This window comes from Melanotaenia boesemani, chromosome 19 (genome assembly GCF_017639745.1).
Source record: "Melanotaenia boesemani isolate fMelBoe1 chromosome 19, fMelBoe1.pri, whole genome shotgun sequence".
NCBI classification, from domain to species: domain Eukaryota; kingdom Metazoa; phylum Chordata; class Actinopteri; order Atheriniformes; family Melanotaeniidae; genus Melanotaenia; species Melanotaenia boesemani.
In genome coordinates this window covers 30,011,362-30,028,925 of record NC_055700.1, presented here as the reverse complement: position 1 = coordinate 30,028,925, position 17,564 = coordinate 30,011,362, and the positions used below count along the sequence as shown (strand labels likewise).

The following is a 17,564-nucleotide window of genomic DNA, read 5'->3' as shown; positions in this document are numbered from 1 at the left end:
TTATGTTTATGAAGGTTTTATTGTTTTTGGTCATTTGATAATTTCTTGACTGATTATGTTTCGGGTATTTATAGATAAACATGTTTTGTAAATTATTTGCTGTTGTTTTATTGTTCAACACTTAGGTCAACAGTGTTTAAAGTGCTCTATAAATAAACTGGATTGGATCCTGTCAGGTCCACCAAGAGGCAGATGAAAGAATAAAAACTAATAATTAAGTTTAGAGGGAGCCTTACACCCAACAAACTTCATTTCTTTTGTTCTGTTTTTTTATGATGATGTCAGGGCTCCACGATGATGTAATGAGGACCAGCGTGCATCAATCAGGTATGTTTACCTGCTGCAGCCTGCAGAGGCCATGATCCCAGTCACGTCGGAGGCGAAAGAAGTGGATCTTCTGAGAGTTTATTTATTTGACCATCTCTTTCTTTAAATGATAGAAAACGGAGCGCTTTGTGAGGGACTGAGAGAAAAAGACTCCGTACGTACTGTGCGTGACATCATGCTCAATAAAATTTGAGTTTCCTGTTGGGTCCAACAGTGATTGGCTGAAGTCAGAAAGTGCTGCGCTCCTATTGGCTACAGCAGCTGTCACTCACCCCACGCTGCCAATACACTTAATCACTGACCTACTAACATAGATCCATGAGTCACTGGCCACCTTGAGAGGAAAAAAGCCCAGGAAGAGAAGGGTTAGTTTGGAAGTTTTATTTCTTTGGAAGTGGACGGAAAACGCGCGCGGGCTCTCTGGGTTTGACGCGCGGCGGAACCCCGGACCGAACCACCGAGCAGCCGGTAGGAAAGGCTCAGTTTGAAGTGCTTGACAAAGATTTTCTGCAGCTGGTGTTTATGTGAACGCCCCACAGTCTCATATTTCACTGTCATGTGGCTGATCTCCGTCTCTGCTGGGTGTGCGGAGAATCCGGGTAGAGGTGTGATGCTTCTGGTTCTGGGTCCGTGTTTTGGTGGTGTGGTGTGCGGAGAATCCGGGTGGAGGTGTGATGCTTCTGGTTCTGGGTCCGTGTCATGGTGGTGCTTTGGCAGCAGGGTCAGCGGCTGCTTGTGGTGATATGGAAGTTGGGATGAATAAAGCATGGCTTCCTGCGTCTCTTCAGGGTTTAGACGGAGCCGCTCCGTCACGGATGATGTCACGTAACCCGGCGAGCGGCCACATTGTCCGCGGCACCCTCCTCCCGACGCGCGTGGTCTTTATTTCACACTGACCCTCCACCGCGGAGCAAACACGGCCCGCATTGTTGTTGCCACATCGGCAAATGTTGCATAATGACTGCAGCCGGAGAAATGACTGGGAGGCCGGGGGGTGGAGGAGCGGTACGGTGTAATACGGCCACAGTGAAGGAATGTGGGGCAGGAGGACGTGATGACGGCCGATTCTTCCGCACGCCGAGCCGGCCTGTCATTCAGAGCCCCCCTGCGACATTAGCGCCTATTTTTAACCCGCTGGGGTTCAGATTCAGTCTGGATGTCTTCAGCTGCCCCTCAGAAAAAAGCTGCCGGGTTAGACAAAGAGAAGGGCGTGAAACGGGTTGGACCGGACCGGTTCCCGTCCTCCATGTTAACCCGCTTCAGGAGACACCGTGATGGGGACAGATGTGATGAAGTCCTGCCTTCCAGTCTGTACTGGCCACGTGTCCTGGTTTACCTCCCAGTACTGCTTTCTTTCTTCTTCTCTGAATCTGTCCTGATTCCCACTGAGAGGATGAAACAAAGAAGCACCCCATGCAGATGGTTTTTATAAGATTTATCGCTGAATCTTGATTTCTTTAAAGGAAAGTCATCATTACTATGGTGGAGGAAAAAAGAATGTAAGCCACGGAGCAGGTGGGCTGTCCTTTGAGTTGATTTTAACTCTGAAAGTCAAAGTCAGCTTTACTGTCAATTCTGCAGCATTTACAGGACAGAGAATTAAAATGACGGTTCTCTCAAACCTCAAACCAATAAACAAAACAGGTATTATCACTAGATAAATAAAACTTGCTAATAAATAGACAAGGCAAATTACAGTCAGTGTAATATGTGTTTATGGTTGTAGAGCATGGGTCTAAATAGAGGTCTCTTAGCAACATAGTAGTGATGGTGATGTTTTTATGATGAAATGTGGTAAATAATGCTGTTATCATGGATCATTGTGGATTTACCAGATAGAGTCTCTGAATAAAACTACATTTAGTGGCTGGATTGTAAACCTCCTGGACGGGATAGAAATGCTGGAAAACCTCCGTAGATCATCCAAAGGGTTAAATATCCATCACATTTACCCCACAGAGCCACACACCACCAGAAAGGAAACAGGGAAGAGGGTGAACCAGCAGCAGAACTCTAATCCAGGGATTCCTGCTGAGGACGTAGAAGAGAAACACAAATTAATGAACAACAGTGTCAGATATTTCTACATGGTGGGTAAAGAGAGCAGAGAGGAGCCCAGTGCATCATGGGACGTCCCCCAGCAGCCTCGGCCTATAGCAGCAGGACTAGATGGATCAGGGTCACCAAGCCAGACCTGCTAGAAGATTTATCAGGGAGGAAAGTTAGAAGATGACCTGAAGGTGGAGAGGAGGTCTGATACCTGAAGCCAGACAGGGAGAGGTGTTCTTTCTTTCCTCCTGCAGTCCAGGTCTGACTGGTGGGTACATAGAGGATTTCTGTGACATAATCCGGTTTATCTCCTGCAGCAGAACTAACCAAGTCACTGTTTCAGGTCAAATACTTCAGGTCAGCTCCTCAGTAAATAAGCATCACATCTTGATTCTGTAAAGCATTTAGTTATGAGACGTCTCACACTTCTCCACTTTGTCACATGTCTGATGTGAGCACAGAAAATCAGGAAAATCTGCTGTAAAAATCCTCTCGTTCTTTACTGCACAGATTCCTTCATCGGGCTGGATTCATCCAGCGTGGGAGCTGCCGACCAGCAGGATGGTGAACAGTTAGACCCGTGGACACGGTGACTGTAGCAAACACCCATAATATGCAATCCATCAAGCAGGAAACGGACTCTGGTGAGTCCTACAGCGGAGAGGATGCTCTGCTCCTGGCCGTGGCCTTACAAGGGCCCAACCCAGACCTGATGGGCCACAACATCTCCGCAGTTCCCTTCAAGGCCAAAATGATGTGTCGCAGGAAGAGGGAGTTCATCCCGGAGGAGAAGAAGGACACCGTTTACTGGGAGAGACGGCGTAAAAACAACGAGGCCGCCAAGCGCTCCAGGGAGAAGCGCAGGATCAACGACATGGTGCTGGAGAACAAGCTGATGGCTCTCGGGGAGGAGAACGCGTCTCTGAAGGCGGAGCTGCTGTCACTGAAGCTGAAGTTTGGCCTGGTGAGCTCAGCGGCGTACGCCCAGGAAGTCCAGAAGCTCTCCAGCTCCTCCTCCGCCAGCTGCCAGCGGCCGTTTCTTTCCCCTCATGGCGGCCAGGAGCCTCTGCCGCTTCGCAGCAGCTGCATATCCGTCATCAAACACTCGCCTCTCCTTCCTGAGACGACTCAGGGGCGCTTCGCCGTCTGCAGGACGGCCGACATCAAGCAGGAACCAGCAGAAAACGGCAGCTATGCCCAGGAGAGAAGCAGTCCGTATGAACTGTACAGAAACTGCATGGCCAGCCGTCTGTCGGACGTCTACTCCCAGCCCGCCTCCTTCATGCAGGCCACTCGCTCGTCCAGTAACTCGCCCAGAACCTCCGAAGATGGAGCCGTATGCAAATCGTCAGACGGCGAGGACGAGCAGCAGGTCCCCAAAGGGTTAACCCCATCTGTAGCCGACCCCCGGAGCGTCATCGTCTCCACACACAACGTGCCTGACACCGGTTCTGCCGCTTTGCCCCACAAGCTCCGGATCAAATCCAGAACCACTCAAATCAAAGTGGAGGCCGTGGACCCAGAGTACGAGTCCTCTGGAAAGTCCTCCTCTCCGGTCAGCGCTTCAGAGGGCGACTGCTACCAGAACAGTGTGGACCAATCAGAGTACACGCAGGCCCCCCACTGCCCTCTGTCCCTGCAGGTCACCCGCATGCAGCACTGGACCCAGCGTTCTGGAAGCAAGCAAAACCCCGGCTCCGCCCCCACCCAGACCTTTCTGGATGTACAAGAAACTTGGTGTGGAGCCTCAGATGTGGAGGGCTCCAGCGCTGCGCCCGCCGATGTGGCCTCTTCGAACAACCTCCCCCCAGCAGAGCCAGTCTCTGCGATGGCGCCCTCCCACCGTGACGCTGACGTTTGACTTCCCGCCGTGTGACGTGGATGACGGCACCCGGACTGTTCGTGCTTCGGCCTGTAACACAAACCTGCTTCTCGTTCACTGCAGACCTTTTCTCCGGCTCGTGGAGTCGCTGCGGATGAACTGAAACCTGCCGCGGTGTTTAATCTGGAGGCTGGAAGTCCGGGAATTTACTGTAACGTGTTGTATAACAGGGAAGGCTTTGATGTGTGACACACTGTTGTGTATAAAGTGTTTTTTCATCATTCACTTGGCTCCACCTACCTTAAAAAAAACCTGCTGGAAAAAGCCCAGTTAGTAGCTTCTGTTCCCAACGTGGTCATTTTCCACTCGGAACGGGCGTCTCGCCTGGATTTGCCTTAAAGCAGAAATTCCTCACGTTTGTAAAGATGAATTTTTCATCCATCTGTGCATTAACAGATTTAAGAAAATGAACAGTTAGACTTTCACCTTTTCTTACAAGACCATTCCTGACTTTGCTATAAATAGCATTAAAAAATCAATTTCTATGATCTCAGTGTCCAAAGTTAATCTACAGTTATTGTTCCTTATTAAGTGATTCAAAGTATTACTTTTAGTAATAGTTCAATTAGCCTTATTTGACTTACTATATTAATGAGTGTATTAAGTCAAATAAAGCATCTCATATAAGCAGGGTGTGTTTTTTGCAGCCGTTTGCCCAACAAGTTCAACATTTCATGTAATGGTGAGTTTTTGTTTACAATAAATGTCTTGTCACTGAATGGATGCTGTTTAATTTCCTCCTTTAATACACAGTTCACATCCAACCCACTTTAAAAATAAGTTGGGATTTTATCCCCAGTAGAAGATAAACAACACATCAGATGATGAAACTGAGACGTTTCACCATGAGGTGGAGAGTCTGAGCTGATGAAGGTGAAAGGTCTGGACTGCAGGCAGGCCAGTTCAGCAGCCGGACTCTTCTCCTGTGAAGCCATGCTGCTGTGATGGATACAGGATGTGGTTCAGCATCGTCTTGCTGAAATCTGCAAGGTCTTCCCTGAAAGAGACGTTGTCTGGATGGAGCAGATGTTGCTCTAAAACCTCCATGTACTTTTCAGCATTGATGGAGCTTCACAGATGTGGAAGCTGCCCACGCCATAGGCACTAATGCAGCCCCATCCCATCAGAGATGCAGCTTTTCACCTGTCCACTGATAACAAGCTGGATGCTCCCTCTCCTCTTTAGTCTGCAGGACACGCCGTCCATGCTTTCCACAAACTAGTTCACATCTTCATCCAGGTTTCCACTTTGCCTCAGACCATTTTAAATGAGCTTTGGTCCAGAGAAGATGGAAGAAGCTGGTTCTGGATCCTGTTCACATCTGGCTTCTTCTCTGCATGATGGAGCTTTAACCTGCATTTGTGGGTTTCAGGGTGAACTGTGTTCACAGACAGTGGTTTCTGGAAGTCTTCCTGAGTCCATGCAGTGGTTTCCAGTAGAGAATCATGTCTGTTTTTAATGCAGAAGATCACCAGCATCCAGCCTTGTCCCAGCACACAGAGATTCCTCCTGATTCTCTGAATCTTCTGATGATATTCTACACTGTAGATGGAGGATCTTTAAAGTCTGAGGAACATTTTTGTGAAATTGTTCCACTGTTTTAGATCCAGTTTGTCTCAGATTGGTGAAGCTCTGTCCATCTTTCCATCTGAGAGACTCTGCCTCTCTGAAATGCTCCTTTTATACCAGTCATGTTACTGACCTGTTACCAGGTAACCTGGTTAGTTGTCCAATGCTCCTCCAGGTGTTTCTGGTTTGTACCAGGTACTTTTCCAGCCGTTCCCATTATTACCCATCAGTTCCACATTCCTCTTCAGTCTCCAGTCTGTGTATATAAATCTTTAGTCTGTTTCTCTGCAGAACCTCCAGGTTGGTTTCTGTATGACTGATGGACCTTTTCTATCAAGATATAATTGATAAAATACATCATAGTTGTTCTTTCTCTTTATCAAAGAGCAAATCCAGGTAACCTGGTTAGTTGTCCAATGCTCCTCCTCCTTAGATGTACTTACACTACACAGTCCAACAGGATGAAATTATTACACCACTGAGTTCTGATATGTTGTTCTACTGGTAATAAATCCGAGCTGGATGAGATTCTGGTGTTATTTACATTTTACACACAACTTTTTTTGTATAAAAACTAATTTAAACCTAGAAACGAGCATTTTGATGGTCCGTAAGACAACAATGCTGCCATTGGGACGGAGAGGTGGGGAGTGAGAAATTAGATTAAACCAGAAAGCTCTGAATATCAGCGTCATTTAGGTTTAACATCAACCAACATGATCAAGCCTGTCCAGATTCACGGTGATCATCCAAACCCTGGAAGTATTTCTAAGGAAAATCACAAGCTGAAGTCCTTCACCTCTTTTTCCACGTGTGATGGCAGGAAAGATTGAGGTCAAATTGTAGACATTGTTTATGCCTTTCATCACCAATACTTATTGGGATGTGACCAATCAAAATGTCTGATATCATCAGGTTCATTCATATACTTTGAAACTTTTTAAGTCAAAGTTAGCTCTATGAAACCAATAATCCACATTTACTAAAAATCTTAAGGTGCCGCGCCATAGTTTGGGCGATTTTTCTGAAGAATTTTACATATTCTTTTACAATTCTGATTAATCTCAATAAATTAAATCAAACAGAAGCTTGGGAAGGAGAACACGGGACAACTCTGATTTCTGAGTTTCTCTAAATGCATCATGTGGCTGCATCACGTGACTGGTCTCAGCGTAGACTACAGCACTGCAGCTCTCCATCATGGCGCTTGTGATCGGACGCTTGTGGAAAGGCTTTGGTGTGCGCGCGGCGGACCGGGACGGAGCGTGCAGAATGACAGCGGTACTCCTTCGCTCCACACCGCGCGCCGTGTCCGGTCCGCGGCTCGGCGGCACCGCGGCAGCGGCGCGACGCTACAGTTCTGATCCAAAGGACGACCTGAGAGTCCGGTATCTGGACGGGGAGGACACCGGTGAGTCCGGGTCCGCTGCATGTTAGTGTGGGGACAGCACCGGAAATGACGTTAGACTGGACGTGTTCGTGGGGATCGGTGTCAGAAAACACACTTTTATGTCTGAGAACACACCTGGGGTCAGAACAGACGGATTCTAAACACTCACCCTCTAGTCTGATCAGGCACACCGAGGGGCAGCTCTCACTGAAGGACCAATCAGATTCAAGCTTGACGTCATCATACAGCAAACCGATGTAAACAGTTTCTGAGTCCTCCTTGTGGAAGACACTGTGGACGTGTTCAGGTTCTAAAGCCACAATCACTTCAAACTTTTATAATTTACTTGTAAACATCTTAATACGGAAAATAAACAAAAGGCTGGTGTGGTGTCGAGGTCAGTTTCCCCATGGAGATAGTCCCCCCTCCAGCTCCGCCTGTTCCCGCCGACCATGACCCATAAGTTAGAAAATGACAGGATTTAGTTATTAAACGGTAACAAGTGAGCAAATTATTTGTAAATTAAAGGGTGAAAAACCCGTGCTATTATTTTATTTGCCATCTGATTATCGAGCATTTTCACATAAAATCTGCATTAAAAACTTAAATCATTCCATCAGTTTAAGAATATAAACATGAAAAAAAATATTTTTTTGAAAACACATTTATCTCCCACCTGGAATGGGACAGGACTTCAGCGGAGCCGGAGGAGGAATGGGTCTCCACAGGGGAACTGGCCTCCACAACACCGGTTCTGGACCACCAGCATAAAGCTGGAGAACCTGGAGAAGTCCCACACATGAAGAACATGGAAACGGGTGATGGCTAACACCAGCATTTTCCTTTTAATATACCATTATTTAATGGTACTTTCTTATCAGTAATTTCTGCCCCATAAAGGAAAATCACCAAGTTAGTCGTTGTGCATTAATATTTTTACTGCAATATGAAATATGAATAAACCTTATAAACATATTTGTGAAATAAATGCTTCTAAAATTCTAATAAAATACATCACTGAGTAACTCAATTCAAATAAGATGAAAACAAATCTTTTAAAATGACAAAAACGACGATAAATTAATAGAAGCTTAATTACATTTCTTAAAATGAAAAAATGTAGTGCTCTTTCTTTCCACAGTAAATTCTCAGTATTAACCCTCGACATCAGTTTAACTTACCACTCCAAGTGACTGGTACAAAACTCTGTAGATTCATATTTTTTCTGCATAAATCTCTTGAAAAGTTTCAGCTGTGCTCAAAACTACAAACATGTAAAGAATTTTAAGAGTTTTAACACTTTAAATGGCAGTTTGATTGCTTGATGTCACTGTTGCAGACCTCCTTTTGGACCCACATTAAACCCACATTTTAATCTAATAGCTGTTACAAGCTAAATGGTCAAATTTGTGACTTTTACTGGTCACCACTAGAATCTGCTCCGTTACAGGCCTGAGCATTAAATACTGTTAGAAAAATAAAAAGTTGAGTTCTAACGTGAAGAGACTTTCTGATGAAGGGTTCTCCCACATGTACTAAAACAGCCGGAATGAGGCAGAAATGTCCAGTGATGGACGAGAGTCAATGTTCTCTGTTCTCAGGGATCCAGATCCATACCAGCAACAGTTTCACCAAATCGCTGGAAAATAACACAGATGCTTCTGGATTAACAACAATACCAAACATAAATAAACTATCAATATTTACCACCACCACAATAAACCAGAAGTATTCTGACATTTACGGAGTGTCCTTGAACACATCAGAAGCTCAGAAATCACAAACCTCATTCATCATCAGATCATTCAGATCTGAAAGATAAGGAGGCTGCCATGGTAACGGCCACAGCGTCCCGTATCTTATCTTATTGTTAATAAACCTCTGGATCGTGTTTCACCAGATTAACTTCATAAAAGCCGTGATAATGATTAATCATCAGCAGCTGATTTTAATCATCAGCTGCTGATTTTGATCATCAGCTGCTGATTTTGACCATCAGCTGCTGATTTTAATCATCAGCTGCTGATTTTGATCATCAGCTGCTGATTTTGACCATCAGCTGCTGATTTTGACCATCAGCTGCTGATTTTGATCATCAGCTGCTGATTTTGATCATCAGCTGCTGATTTTGACCATCAGCTGCTGATTTTAATCATCAGCTGCTGATTTTGATCATCAGCTGCTGATTTTGACCATCAGCTGCTGATTTTGATCATCAGCTGCTGATTTTGATCATCAGCTGCTGATTTTGACCATCAGCTGCTGATTTTGACCATCAGCTGCTGATTTTAATCACCAGCTGCTGATTTTAATCATCAGCTGCTGATTTTAATCACCAGCTGCTGATTTTGACCATCAGCTGCTGATTTTGACCATCTGATTTTGGGGCAGTCTTACATTATGAGCTGGAAACCGGTGCATGGAGTCAGTGTTATCCTCTGTGCTGTTGTTCATGTTCTACTGGGAATAAAAAAGGTCGTGATCAGATTTAGAAACTGTTATTTTCTGCTTTCGTTTACATTTGCAGAGTCCAAACTTTTTGGAAATGAGGTTGTTTTAAAGGTGAAATTTGAGCCGTTTCTTTTAGTTGAAAAATATTTTATTTATCAGAAGGATTAATTAACCTGATCGGTAGCAGCGGTGACTCAGTGATCTGTGGAATAATTGGACGGTGGCCTGGTGGTCCAACATTCAGGTAAGTTATCTGTGATCTAGCAGGAGCGTTGTCATGGTAACATTCTGCTCTCATCCTGTTAACCGGTCTGTTTTACGGGAGAAATGTGGTGTTAATATGTGATGAAGCGTCCCGTGTGCTCCGGCCAGTCACAGTGATGCCTCACCTGTCTTCCAGGTATTGTTGTTGTTGGGATAAATCGACCAAAAGCCAAAAATGCCATCAGCAAAAATCTTGTGAAAATGGTAGGTATGTTTTTCTTTTTCCTCCCAGTCTGTGTCTTTGTCTGATTTTTGGTTTGAACCAGTTTAAGCTGGAATTGGGCCGCTGGCAGATCCAGCCCAGTTTCAAGTTCGTCTCTTCTGTGGGTTACCAGTAAAAGCCCAGAATGACTGACAGGTCACCAGATGAAGTTTAATTGAAGCAGAAGTTTGGAGGATTAAATACGTTCTGTGTCCATGGAGCAGTCTTTGGGGGAATTATTTCTCCTGCCTGATGTTTTTCTTCCAGATGTTTGACGCTGTGGAGGACATTAAGAAGAATAACAAGGTTCGCAGTGTGATTTTATGCAGCTTGGTTCCTGGCATCTTCTGTGCAGGTACGCTGTGGTAAAACTTGTCTGGAATGTGATGTAGGCCTCAGCTCTGCAGGCACTGTCGGTGTTGGACGTAGTGGACAGTGAGGGCTCTGCTCTGCACTGGTCTGCTAACATTCAGGAGTTCAGAGTCCAGCTTGTCCCTGTGTGCAGGTGCAGACCTGAAAGAGAGGGCCAAGATGCACCAGAGCGAAGTGGGACCATTCGTATCCAAGGCCAGAGCCCTGATCACGGAGCTGGGTGAGGACTGGAAACCAGTTTTTTTAAATCCCTGTTGGAAATCATGACCGGTACAGTAAGGCTGCATTCACGGGGGGGGGGGGGCACAACTCAGACAAGGTGTTCTGAAATGGGTGTTTATGGAGCACACACATTACACAGCCCCGAGTGCTCCGATGACCATGGGCACCACTGTTGCCTTCCCTTTCCAGGCCTTCTCAAGTTCTTCTTTCAGGCCTTGGTGTTTCTCCAGTTTCTCATGTTCCTTTTTTCCTGATGTTGCATCGCTTGGTATTGCGATGTCAACCACAACGGCTTTCCTCTGCTGTTTGTCCATCACCACAATGTGTGGCCGGTTTGCCATTACCATTTTGTCAGTCTGGATCTGGAAGTCCCACAGGATCTTAGCTCGGTTATTCTCTACCACCTTCGGAGGTGTTTCCCACCTTGACCTCGGGGCTTCCAGTCTGTACTCCACACAGACGTTCCTGTACACTATACCAGCCACTTGGTTATGATGCTCCTTGTAAGCTTTCCCTGCCAGCATCTTACACCCTGCAGTTATGTGCTGGATTGTCTCAGGGGCCTCTTTGCACAGTCTACACCTGGGGTCTTGTCTTGTTTAGTAGATCTGGGCCTCTATTGCTCTGGTGCTCAAGGCCTGTTCCTGTGTAGCTATGATCAGTATCTCTGTGCTGTCTTTCAGTCCAGCCCTTTCTAGCCATTGGTTGGTACATCCCATGGAGGGGCTTTTCCTCCCATGATGGTTCCTCCATCACCACATGATCTGTTTTCCACTGCCTACCACTGAGCTTCCCAGCCGCTTATATATATATATATATATATATATATATATATATATATATATATATATATATATATACACGCATGTGTCTGTATATAATATGTTGATGTATATCTATCTATCTAACTTTCTATCTATCTATCTATATAAACATATATATATATATATATATATATACAGATGTAGATGTCGGTGCAACAGTGTGCTGGTGTCTGTTCCAGGAAACCTTCCTGTACCAACGATTGCTGCCGTTGATGGCGCGGCCTTAGGAGGAGGCTTGGAGATGGCTCTGGCGTGCGACATCAGAATCAGCTGTAAGATACGGAGGATTTTACTTTGAGGTTATTTCTGCTCGATTTGAGCCCAGAACACTGTTAATCAGCCACTTTTCTCTTCTTTATTTTAGTTTTGTTTTTGCATATGATTTTTATATTATTTTTGTATTTATTATAGATTTTAGGATAAAATTTTTCATTTCTTTTTTTTATTTTTGTGTTAATTTTTCCATCATTTATTTATTTATTGACTCACTTTTGTCCTGCTGCAGAGTTTTTAATATATTTTTGTGTTCCATTTTCTCCTCCGTTTTTAATTTTAGTATTTTTATTTTTATTTGTTTTTTATTTATTTATCTAATTCTTTCCTTTCTCAGATTTTTTACTTTTTGTATTTTTATTTTATATTAATTTTTACTTTTTTTTTTCATTGTTGTTTTTTTATGAATTTTTGTATTAATTTAATTGACTTATGTCTTTTTAGAAGAGTTTTTGTATATATAGTCATTAAGTAATTGTTTAAATATTAAAGTCGATTGTTACCTGAGGACGTGTTCGTAGCAGTTTGCATGTACAGAAGTAATAATCCTATTTTTTGTCTTTTTCAGCCAACTCTGCTAAAATGGGACTAGTGGAGACGAAACTTGCAATCATTCCCGGAGCAGGTGAGGCTGGATCAGTCCATTGATTTGACAGATTTTTATATTTCCTACTAAAAGTTTGTACAGCTCCTGACGGGAGGCCGGTTGGGCTCTGCAGCTCACCAGTGTCTGTGGATGTCTGTCCTGTAGGTGGGACGCAGCGTCTCCCGAGGGCGATCGGCGTGTCTCTTGCCAAGGAGCTGATCTTCGCTGCCCGGGTGGTGGACGGAGCAGAGGCGTGTCGTCTTGGACTGGTCAGTCATTCTGTGGAGCAGAACGACAGCGGAGATGCTGCGTACCTGCGGGCGCTGGAGCTCGCTCGGGAGATCAACCCTCAGGTAACGCGGTCACATGACGCACCAGCCGAAGGCAACCAGGACAGAGTCAAAGCTTCTCATGTTAAACCAGTAAAGATCCGTCAGTTTCTGCTTCTTGGCTCCACAGGGTCCAATTGCAATAAGGATGGCAAAACTAGCAATCAACCAAGGAATAGAGGTGAGTTCCAGCCAGGGTCTGATCTGCTGCATGGATGCAGTTTTTATAGTTGTTTTCTATTCTTGGCCTGTAAGTGATACATGCTGAACAGACTGTTTTTACACAACCCCTGAAGAAGCACCTCTTACTTTTACCTATGCTGTACTGTTTCTACCTATAACACACTTACACACTGATGAACCCACTGGAGGCAACGTGGGCTTCACCACAGGACAGCGGTGGAGGCCTGAAGCCCACCTGCACCTAAGGGGAGTGGTGGCCTAGTGGTTACAGACAGTGTTGGGGTAGTTACTCTAAAAAAGTAATTAGTTACTAGTTACTGATTACTTCTGTAAATTGTAATGAAATTACTTGTTACTGCATTTGAAAAGTAACTTCACTACTTATTACTTTACTATTTCTTAATTCACCGTGTAGACATGGACAAACATCATAGCCGAATCATCGCTGTCTGTCTGCATAGTGTTTACTGTATATTATAAACAAAATGGCTTTAAAACCATAAGAACAACATCCCTGTCTGTGGAAGAAATGGACACACTTGTCTTATCATCATTTTATCTAGTATTTTTCCTAAACCTGGGCCATTCAATAGTCGACAGGGGGAGCATGTCTCCTACAATGAACCTGCAACTAGCTCATTTCTGTCACCGTTACTGGCTGCGGGGCGGCTGCATGTTTAGGTGGGTCGGCTGCTTGGTTAGGCGGGTCGGCTGCTTGGTTAGGCGGGTCGGCTGCTTGTTTAGGCGGGTCGGCTGCTTGGTTAGGCGGGTCGGCTGCTTGTTTAGGCGGGTCGGCTGCTTGTTTAGGCGGGTCGGCTGCTTGTTTAGGCGAGTCGGCTGCTTGTTTAGACAGATCGGCTGCTTGGTTAGGCGGGTCGGCTGCTTGGTTAGGCGGGTTGGCTGCTTGTTTAGGCAGGTCGGCTGCTTGTTTAGGCGGGTCGGCTGCTTGTTTAGGCAGGTCAGTTGCTTGGGAGGCGTCCAGGAGGGATTCTGACCAGATGCCCGAGCCACCTCATCTGGCTCCTCTCGATGTGGAGGAGTAGCGACTCTGAGCCCCTCCCGGATCACCGAGCTTCTCACCCTATCTCTAAGGGAGAGCCCGGCCACCCTGCGGAGAAAACTCAGGATTGGGTCTCTACTCTTTGTGGATGATGTGGTTCTGTTGGCTTCATCGGGCCTTGATCTTCAGCTCTCACTGGAGCGATTTGCAGCCGAGTGTGAAGCGGCTGCGATGAGAATCAGCACCTCCAAATCCGAGAGCATGGAAGTCCTCTCATTACAAACCATAATAAATGCCAGAGACACGGAGCAGGTGGAACAGTAGGAAGATCCCGGTCTGGTTGTAGACAAGATGAAGTTTGAGGTGAATGTGGAAGCAGTGACAGAGAAGAGCCACCAACGCCGGAGATTCCTCAGAAAGTTACAGGCTTTTAATGTGGAGAGAAAGAAGATGACTCGTCTTTCATTGAATGGGTTTACCATTGTCCTTTATTTCTGCATTTGGAAGTGTGACAACAATAGATGCTACCAGGCAGAGGCGCTGATTTACAAACAAGATAGACATGCAGCAAAATTAATATTCCATATGATTTGTGGTTTATTATTTTCTATAATGAGTCAAACTCTCAACAAAATTATCAACTACCTATTTTTATTCTTTTTATTCCATGAAAAGCCATTTTAAAAAGTGTCATCAATTAAATAACCACCAGCCGAAACCTTCGCAGCTGCGACAGACAACACTTAAATGCGCCTGCTTTGACGAGTGAAACAGAACTGCCTCCTAACAGAGAAAAATTCATACAAGCCAACACAATGTAACCCACTAACTATCAACACTTATAGCTCACGTAGTAACCGCCTAAGACAACCGGAGGTTGTTTGTTTGTTTGTTTTTACTCACCAGTCCTGCTACTTCTTCAAGAGGAATGTACTGCTCCTTGCAGCTGTGCGTTTGATGAACTCATTGGCGTCTGCATCCAGGTTCAGTGTTCATGACAGAGTCTTTTGACAGCGCTGGTATAACTGGACGTTGCACTTGTACAAACATTGGGCTCACTTGATGTTTGGGATTCCTGATCAGAAATTTGTCCATTTTTTTAAATTAAATGTTCGCTTGTCAGTTAGCATCTGCCAGTGGACATCACCTGAGCGGTAAATTTGACGCTCTGTCTGTGCTTGGTCAGACAGACTTTACCAGCAATGCCACATGGGTGCTCGGGCCCCGAAGCACCTACGGAATCGGCACCTATGCTACCAGGTTGAACAGGTGGTGAAGTCCTCAGTTTGCGCTGCCTGCTGTATATGAGCAGCAGGCGGTGAGGAAAGCCAGAGGCATTGTGGGAAACCGGAACTACACAAGGACTTTGAACTGCTTCCTTCAGGTCTGAGATCCAGAACCACGACTAAAAAAACCTTTGTTCCAAGTGGAACCAGGGTTCGAATTATGGGGGAGCTAAGAGGAGCTCGGCTCCCCTGAAAGGCATGGGAGCTCCCCTAAAGACATTCAGCTGATACTGTGAGGGGGAGCCCTAAAAATACTTCACTTTCAGGCTACATTTAATTTTTCAAAAAGGTTCCTGATGTGTCTTGAAAAGAACGTTAATAATTTGTCAGCTTTTTGTTTTATTTATTTATTTAATTAAATTAATTAAATCCACTAAATGTGATCGGTTGGGTTTCCGGCAGCGTTGCTGTCTGTAGCATGCTGTGAGCGTCCATACAAAAATACTTTACATGCTTTCTTTTGTGGTTGTTGGAAGAACTTTCTGTCCCTGTTTCTCATTAAACAAGCTGCATACAGTAGCAGCAGAAGGTTTTATTTTACTTTATGTAGTAACCATATTTTGACTGCGCTACCTGCGCTAATGTATATGCACGCCCGGCGAAGGCTCCCCCAGAAGCTCGGGTGTAACTCGAGCCCTGCGTGGAACAGCATTTCAAACAGCTGCAATGATTTTATTCTTTTTTAATGAATCATCCTTTTAGTTGTTTTAATTCTTTTATTTTGCATATTTTTAATTATTTAAGGTCATTTGGTGTATTGTTTCCTTTTTAATTTTATTTTGGTGGTTTTATTTCCTCAGTGGTTGTTGGTGATTCCAGTTGTCCATCATGTTTGATGTGTGAGTGGATTTTATCGTGAGGACCTGTCTGTCCCCATCAGGGACGATAAAATGACTTGGACTTGGAGATGCTGAATAACTAGCATGCTTAAACGGATGGCGTGCTAGATCAGACACTGCTGGTGCTGGTGTTGGCATGGGATAAGCTCAATTGCTAGCAGGCCTAAACTGGATCAGACGCTGGTTTCCACTTTATGATGTAGTTCTCTCTTACAGGTGGATTTATCTACAGGTCTGGCCATTGAAGAGGCTTGTTACGCCCAGGTGTGTATTTAATCAGCTAAAGGATTGTTTTTAATCTCCAGTTGAAGATGTTTACCTCTCTGTGTTGTTTCCAAGGTGATCCCAACTAAAGACCGACTGGAAGGCTTGGCTGCCTTCAAGGAGAAGAGGCGTCCTTATTACAAGGGGGAGTGAGGCCTCATTTGTTCCAGAAACCACCAGAGACCTGATTCCACTGCTTCCATCCGTTTCTGGATGAAACTGTTCACATCAGTGCATCCACCTGAGCAGTACCTGGACTCAGTGGCTGGCCTTCCAGCCACATTTAAGGAATAAAAGGGGGTGTGTCAGTTACCTGAAACCAGAAACTAAACCAGCTTCCTGTAACAAAACTTACTGTGGTCACTAACAGCAGCCTCCACCATCACAACCATCCATCAGATGATTTATTCTTTACCTTTTCTAAATAGAAATGTGTGTTTTTATGATTTGTTTGAATAAAGTGGGAAGTTGCAGCTTTCTTACTAACAACACACAGTGTGTAAGCAATATCATCATGATTATGTCATTTTTCCAAAAGCCGGAGCTCCTGCCAGCGCACCATAACATCAAAAGCTTCTTCACAGTGTGGTACCAGAGCCTTCCCAAAGCCTGATGCTGATCCTGACGGTTCTGACCCAGCTCAAACTGCAACCATCATCCTCCCTGACCGGCCTTTTTTCTGTACAGGGTGTTTTCTGTGTTAATGCTTTTGTAAATCATTGTCACATCTCAGAAACTTTGACTCTGAGATGAGGCCACGACAGCGACCTGAATAAAGACACAGATCTGAGAAGATTCCTGCTTGTACATGAACTCAGCTGTATGATGTCTGTTTCTCCATAAACAGTGAGGACGAAAAGATAAAATATACAACTCGATGTGTATGTATACATATATATGTATACAGAGAGAGAGAGATACACTATTTTGCTTAAAGTATTGATTCACTCATCCAAATAAGTGAAATCAGGTGTTCCTGTCACTTCGTGGCCACAGGTGTATAATAATCCAGCACCGAGGCATGCAGACTGAAGGAACGGTCGCTCTCAGGAGCTCAGTGAGTTCCAGCCTGGCTCTGTGATAGGATGCCACCTGTGCAACAAGTCCAGTTGTGACATTTCCTCACATTTCCTAAATATTCCACAGTCAGCTGTCAGTGGGATCATAACGAAGTGGAAGCGACTGGGAACGACAACAACTGCCCCATAAAATGACAGAGCAGGGTCGGTGGATGCTGCGGCGCATAGGGTGC

The 17,564-nt window shown here is 44.9% G+C and overlaps 2 protein-coding genes across 6 annotated transcripts; both read left to right on the top strand.

The window, feature by feature from the left end:
• Positions 1-476: 476 nt before the first annotated feature.
• nfil3 (nuclear factor, interleukin 3 regulated) lies at positions 477-4,977 on the top strand. 5 transcript variants are annotated; one of them, XM_041970291.1, is made up of 3 exons: positions 477-795; positions 1,791-1,842; positions 2,887-4,977. In XM_041970291.1, exon 3 carries the CDS (start codon positions 2,990-2,992, stop codon positions 4,235-4,237), a length of 1,248 nt encoding a protein of 415 aa, XP_041826225.1. In that variant the 5' UTR covers positions 477-795; positions 1,791-1,842; positions 2,887-2,989; the 3' UTR covers positions 4,238-4,977. The 5 variants fall into 5 exon arrangements, with proteins under 5 accessions (XP_041826225.1, XP_041826226.1, XP_041826224.1 ...); XM_041970292.1 differs by lacking the exon at positions 1,791-1,842 and having other exon boundaries at positions 477-692; XM_041970290.1 differs by lacking the exon at positions 1,791-1,842 and having other exon boundaries at positions 478-795.
• A 2,011-nt stretch (positions 4,978-6,988) lies between these two features.
• On the top strand, positions 6,989-17,107 carry auh (AU RNA binding protein/enoyl-CoA hydratase). The gene is made up of 10 exons (XM_041970295.1): positions 6,989-7,238; positions 10,069-10,136; positions 10,402-10,489; positions 10,640-10,726; positions 11,732-11,824; positions 12,394-12,450; positions 12,577-12,764; positions 12,871-12,921; positions 16,265-16,312; positions 16,388-17,107. Exons 1-10 carry the CDS (start codon positions 7,028-7,030, stop codon positions 16,463-16,465), a joined length of 969 nt encoding a protein of 322 aa, XP_041826229.1. The 5' UTR covers positions 6,989-7,027; the 3' UTR covers positions 16,466-17,107.
• Positions 17,108-17,564: the final 457 nt, after the last annotated feature.

Excerpts from the sequence above, each read along its gene's own strand:
- nfil3 (XM_041970292.1), top strand. The coding sequence starts at position 2,990 with ATGCAATCCATCAAGCAGGAAACGGACTCTGGTGAGTCCTACAGCGGA.
- auh (XM_041970295.1), top strand. The coding sequence starts at position 7,028 with ATGGCGCTTGTGATCGGACGCTTGTGGAAAGGCTTTGGTGTGCGCGCG. Across the intron at positions 12,451-12,576 it reads TGCAATCATTCCCGGAGCAG|GTGGGACGCAGCGTCTCCCG; the intron begins GTGAGGCTGGAT and ends TCTGTCCTGTAG. Across the intron at positions 12,765-12,870 it reads CTCGGGAGATCAACCCTCAG|GGTCCAATTGCAATAAGGAT; the intron begins GTAACGCGGTCA and ends TTGGCTCCACAG.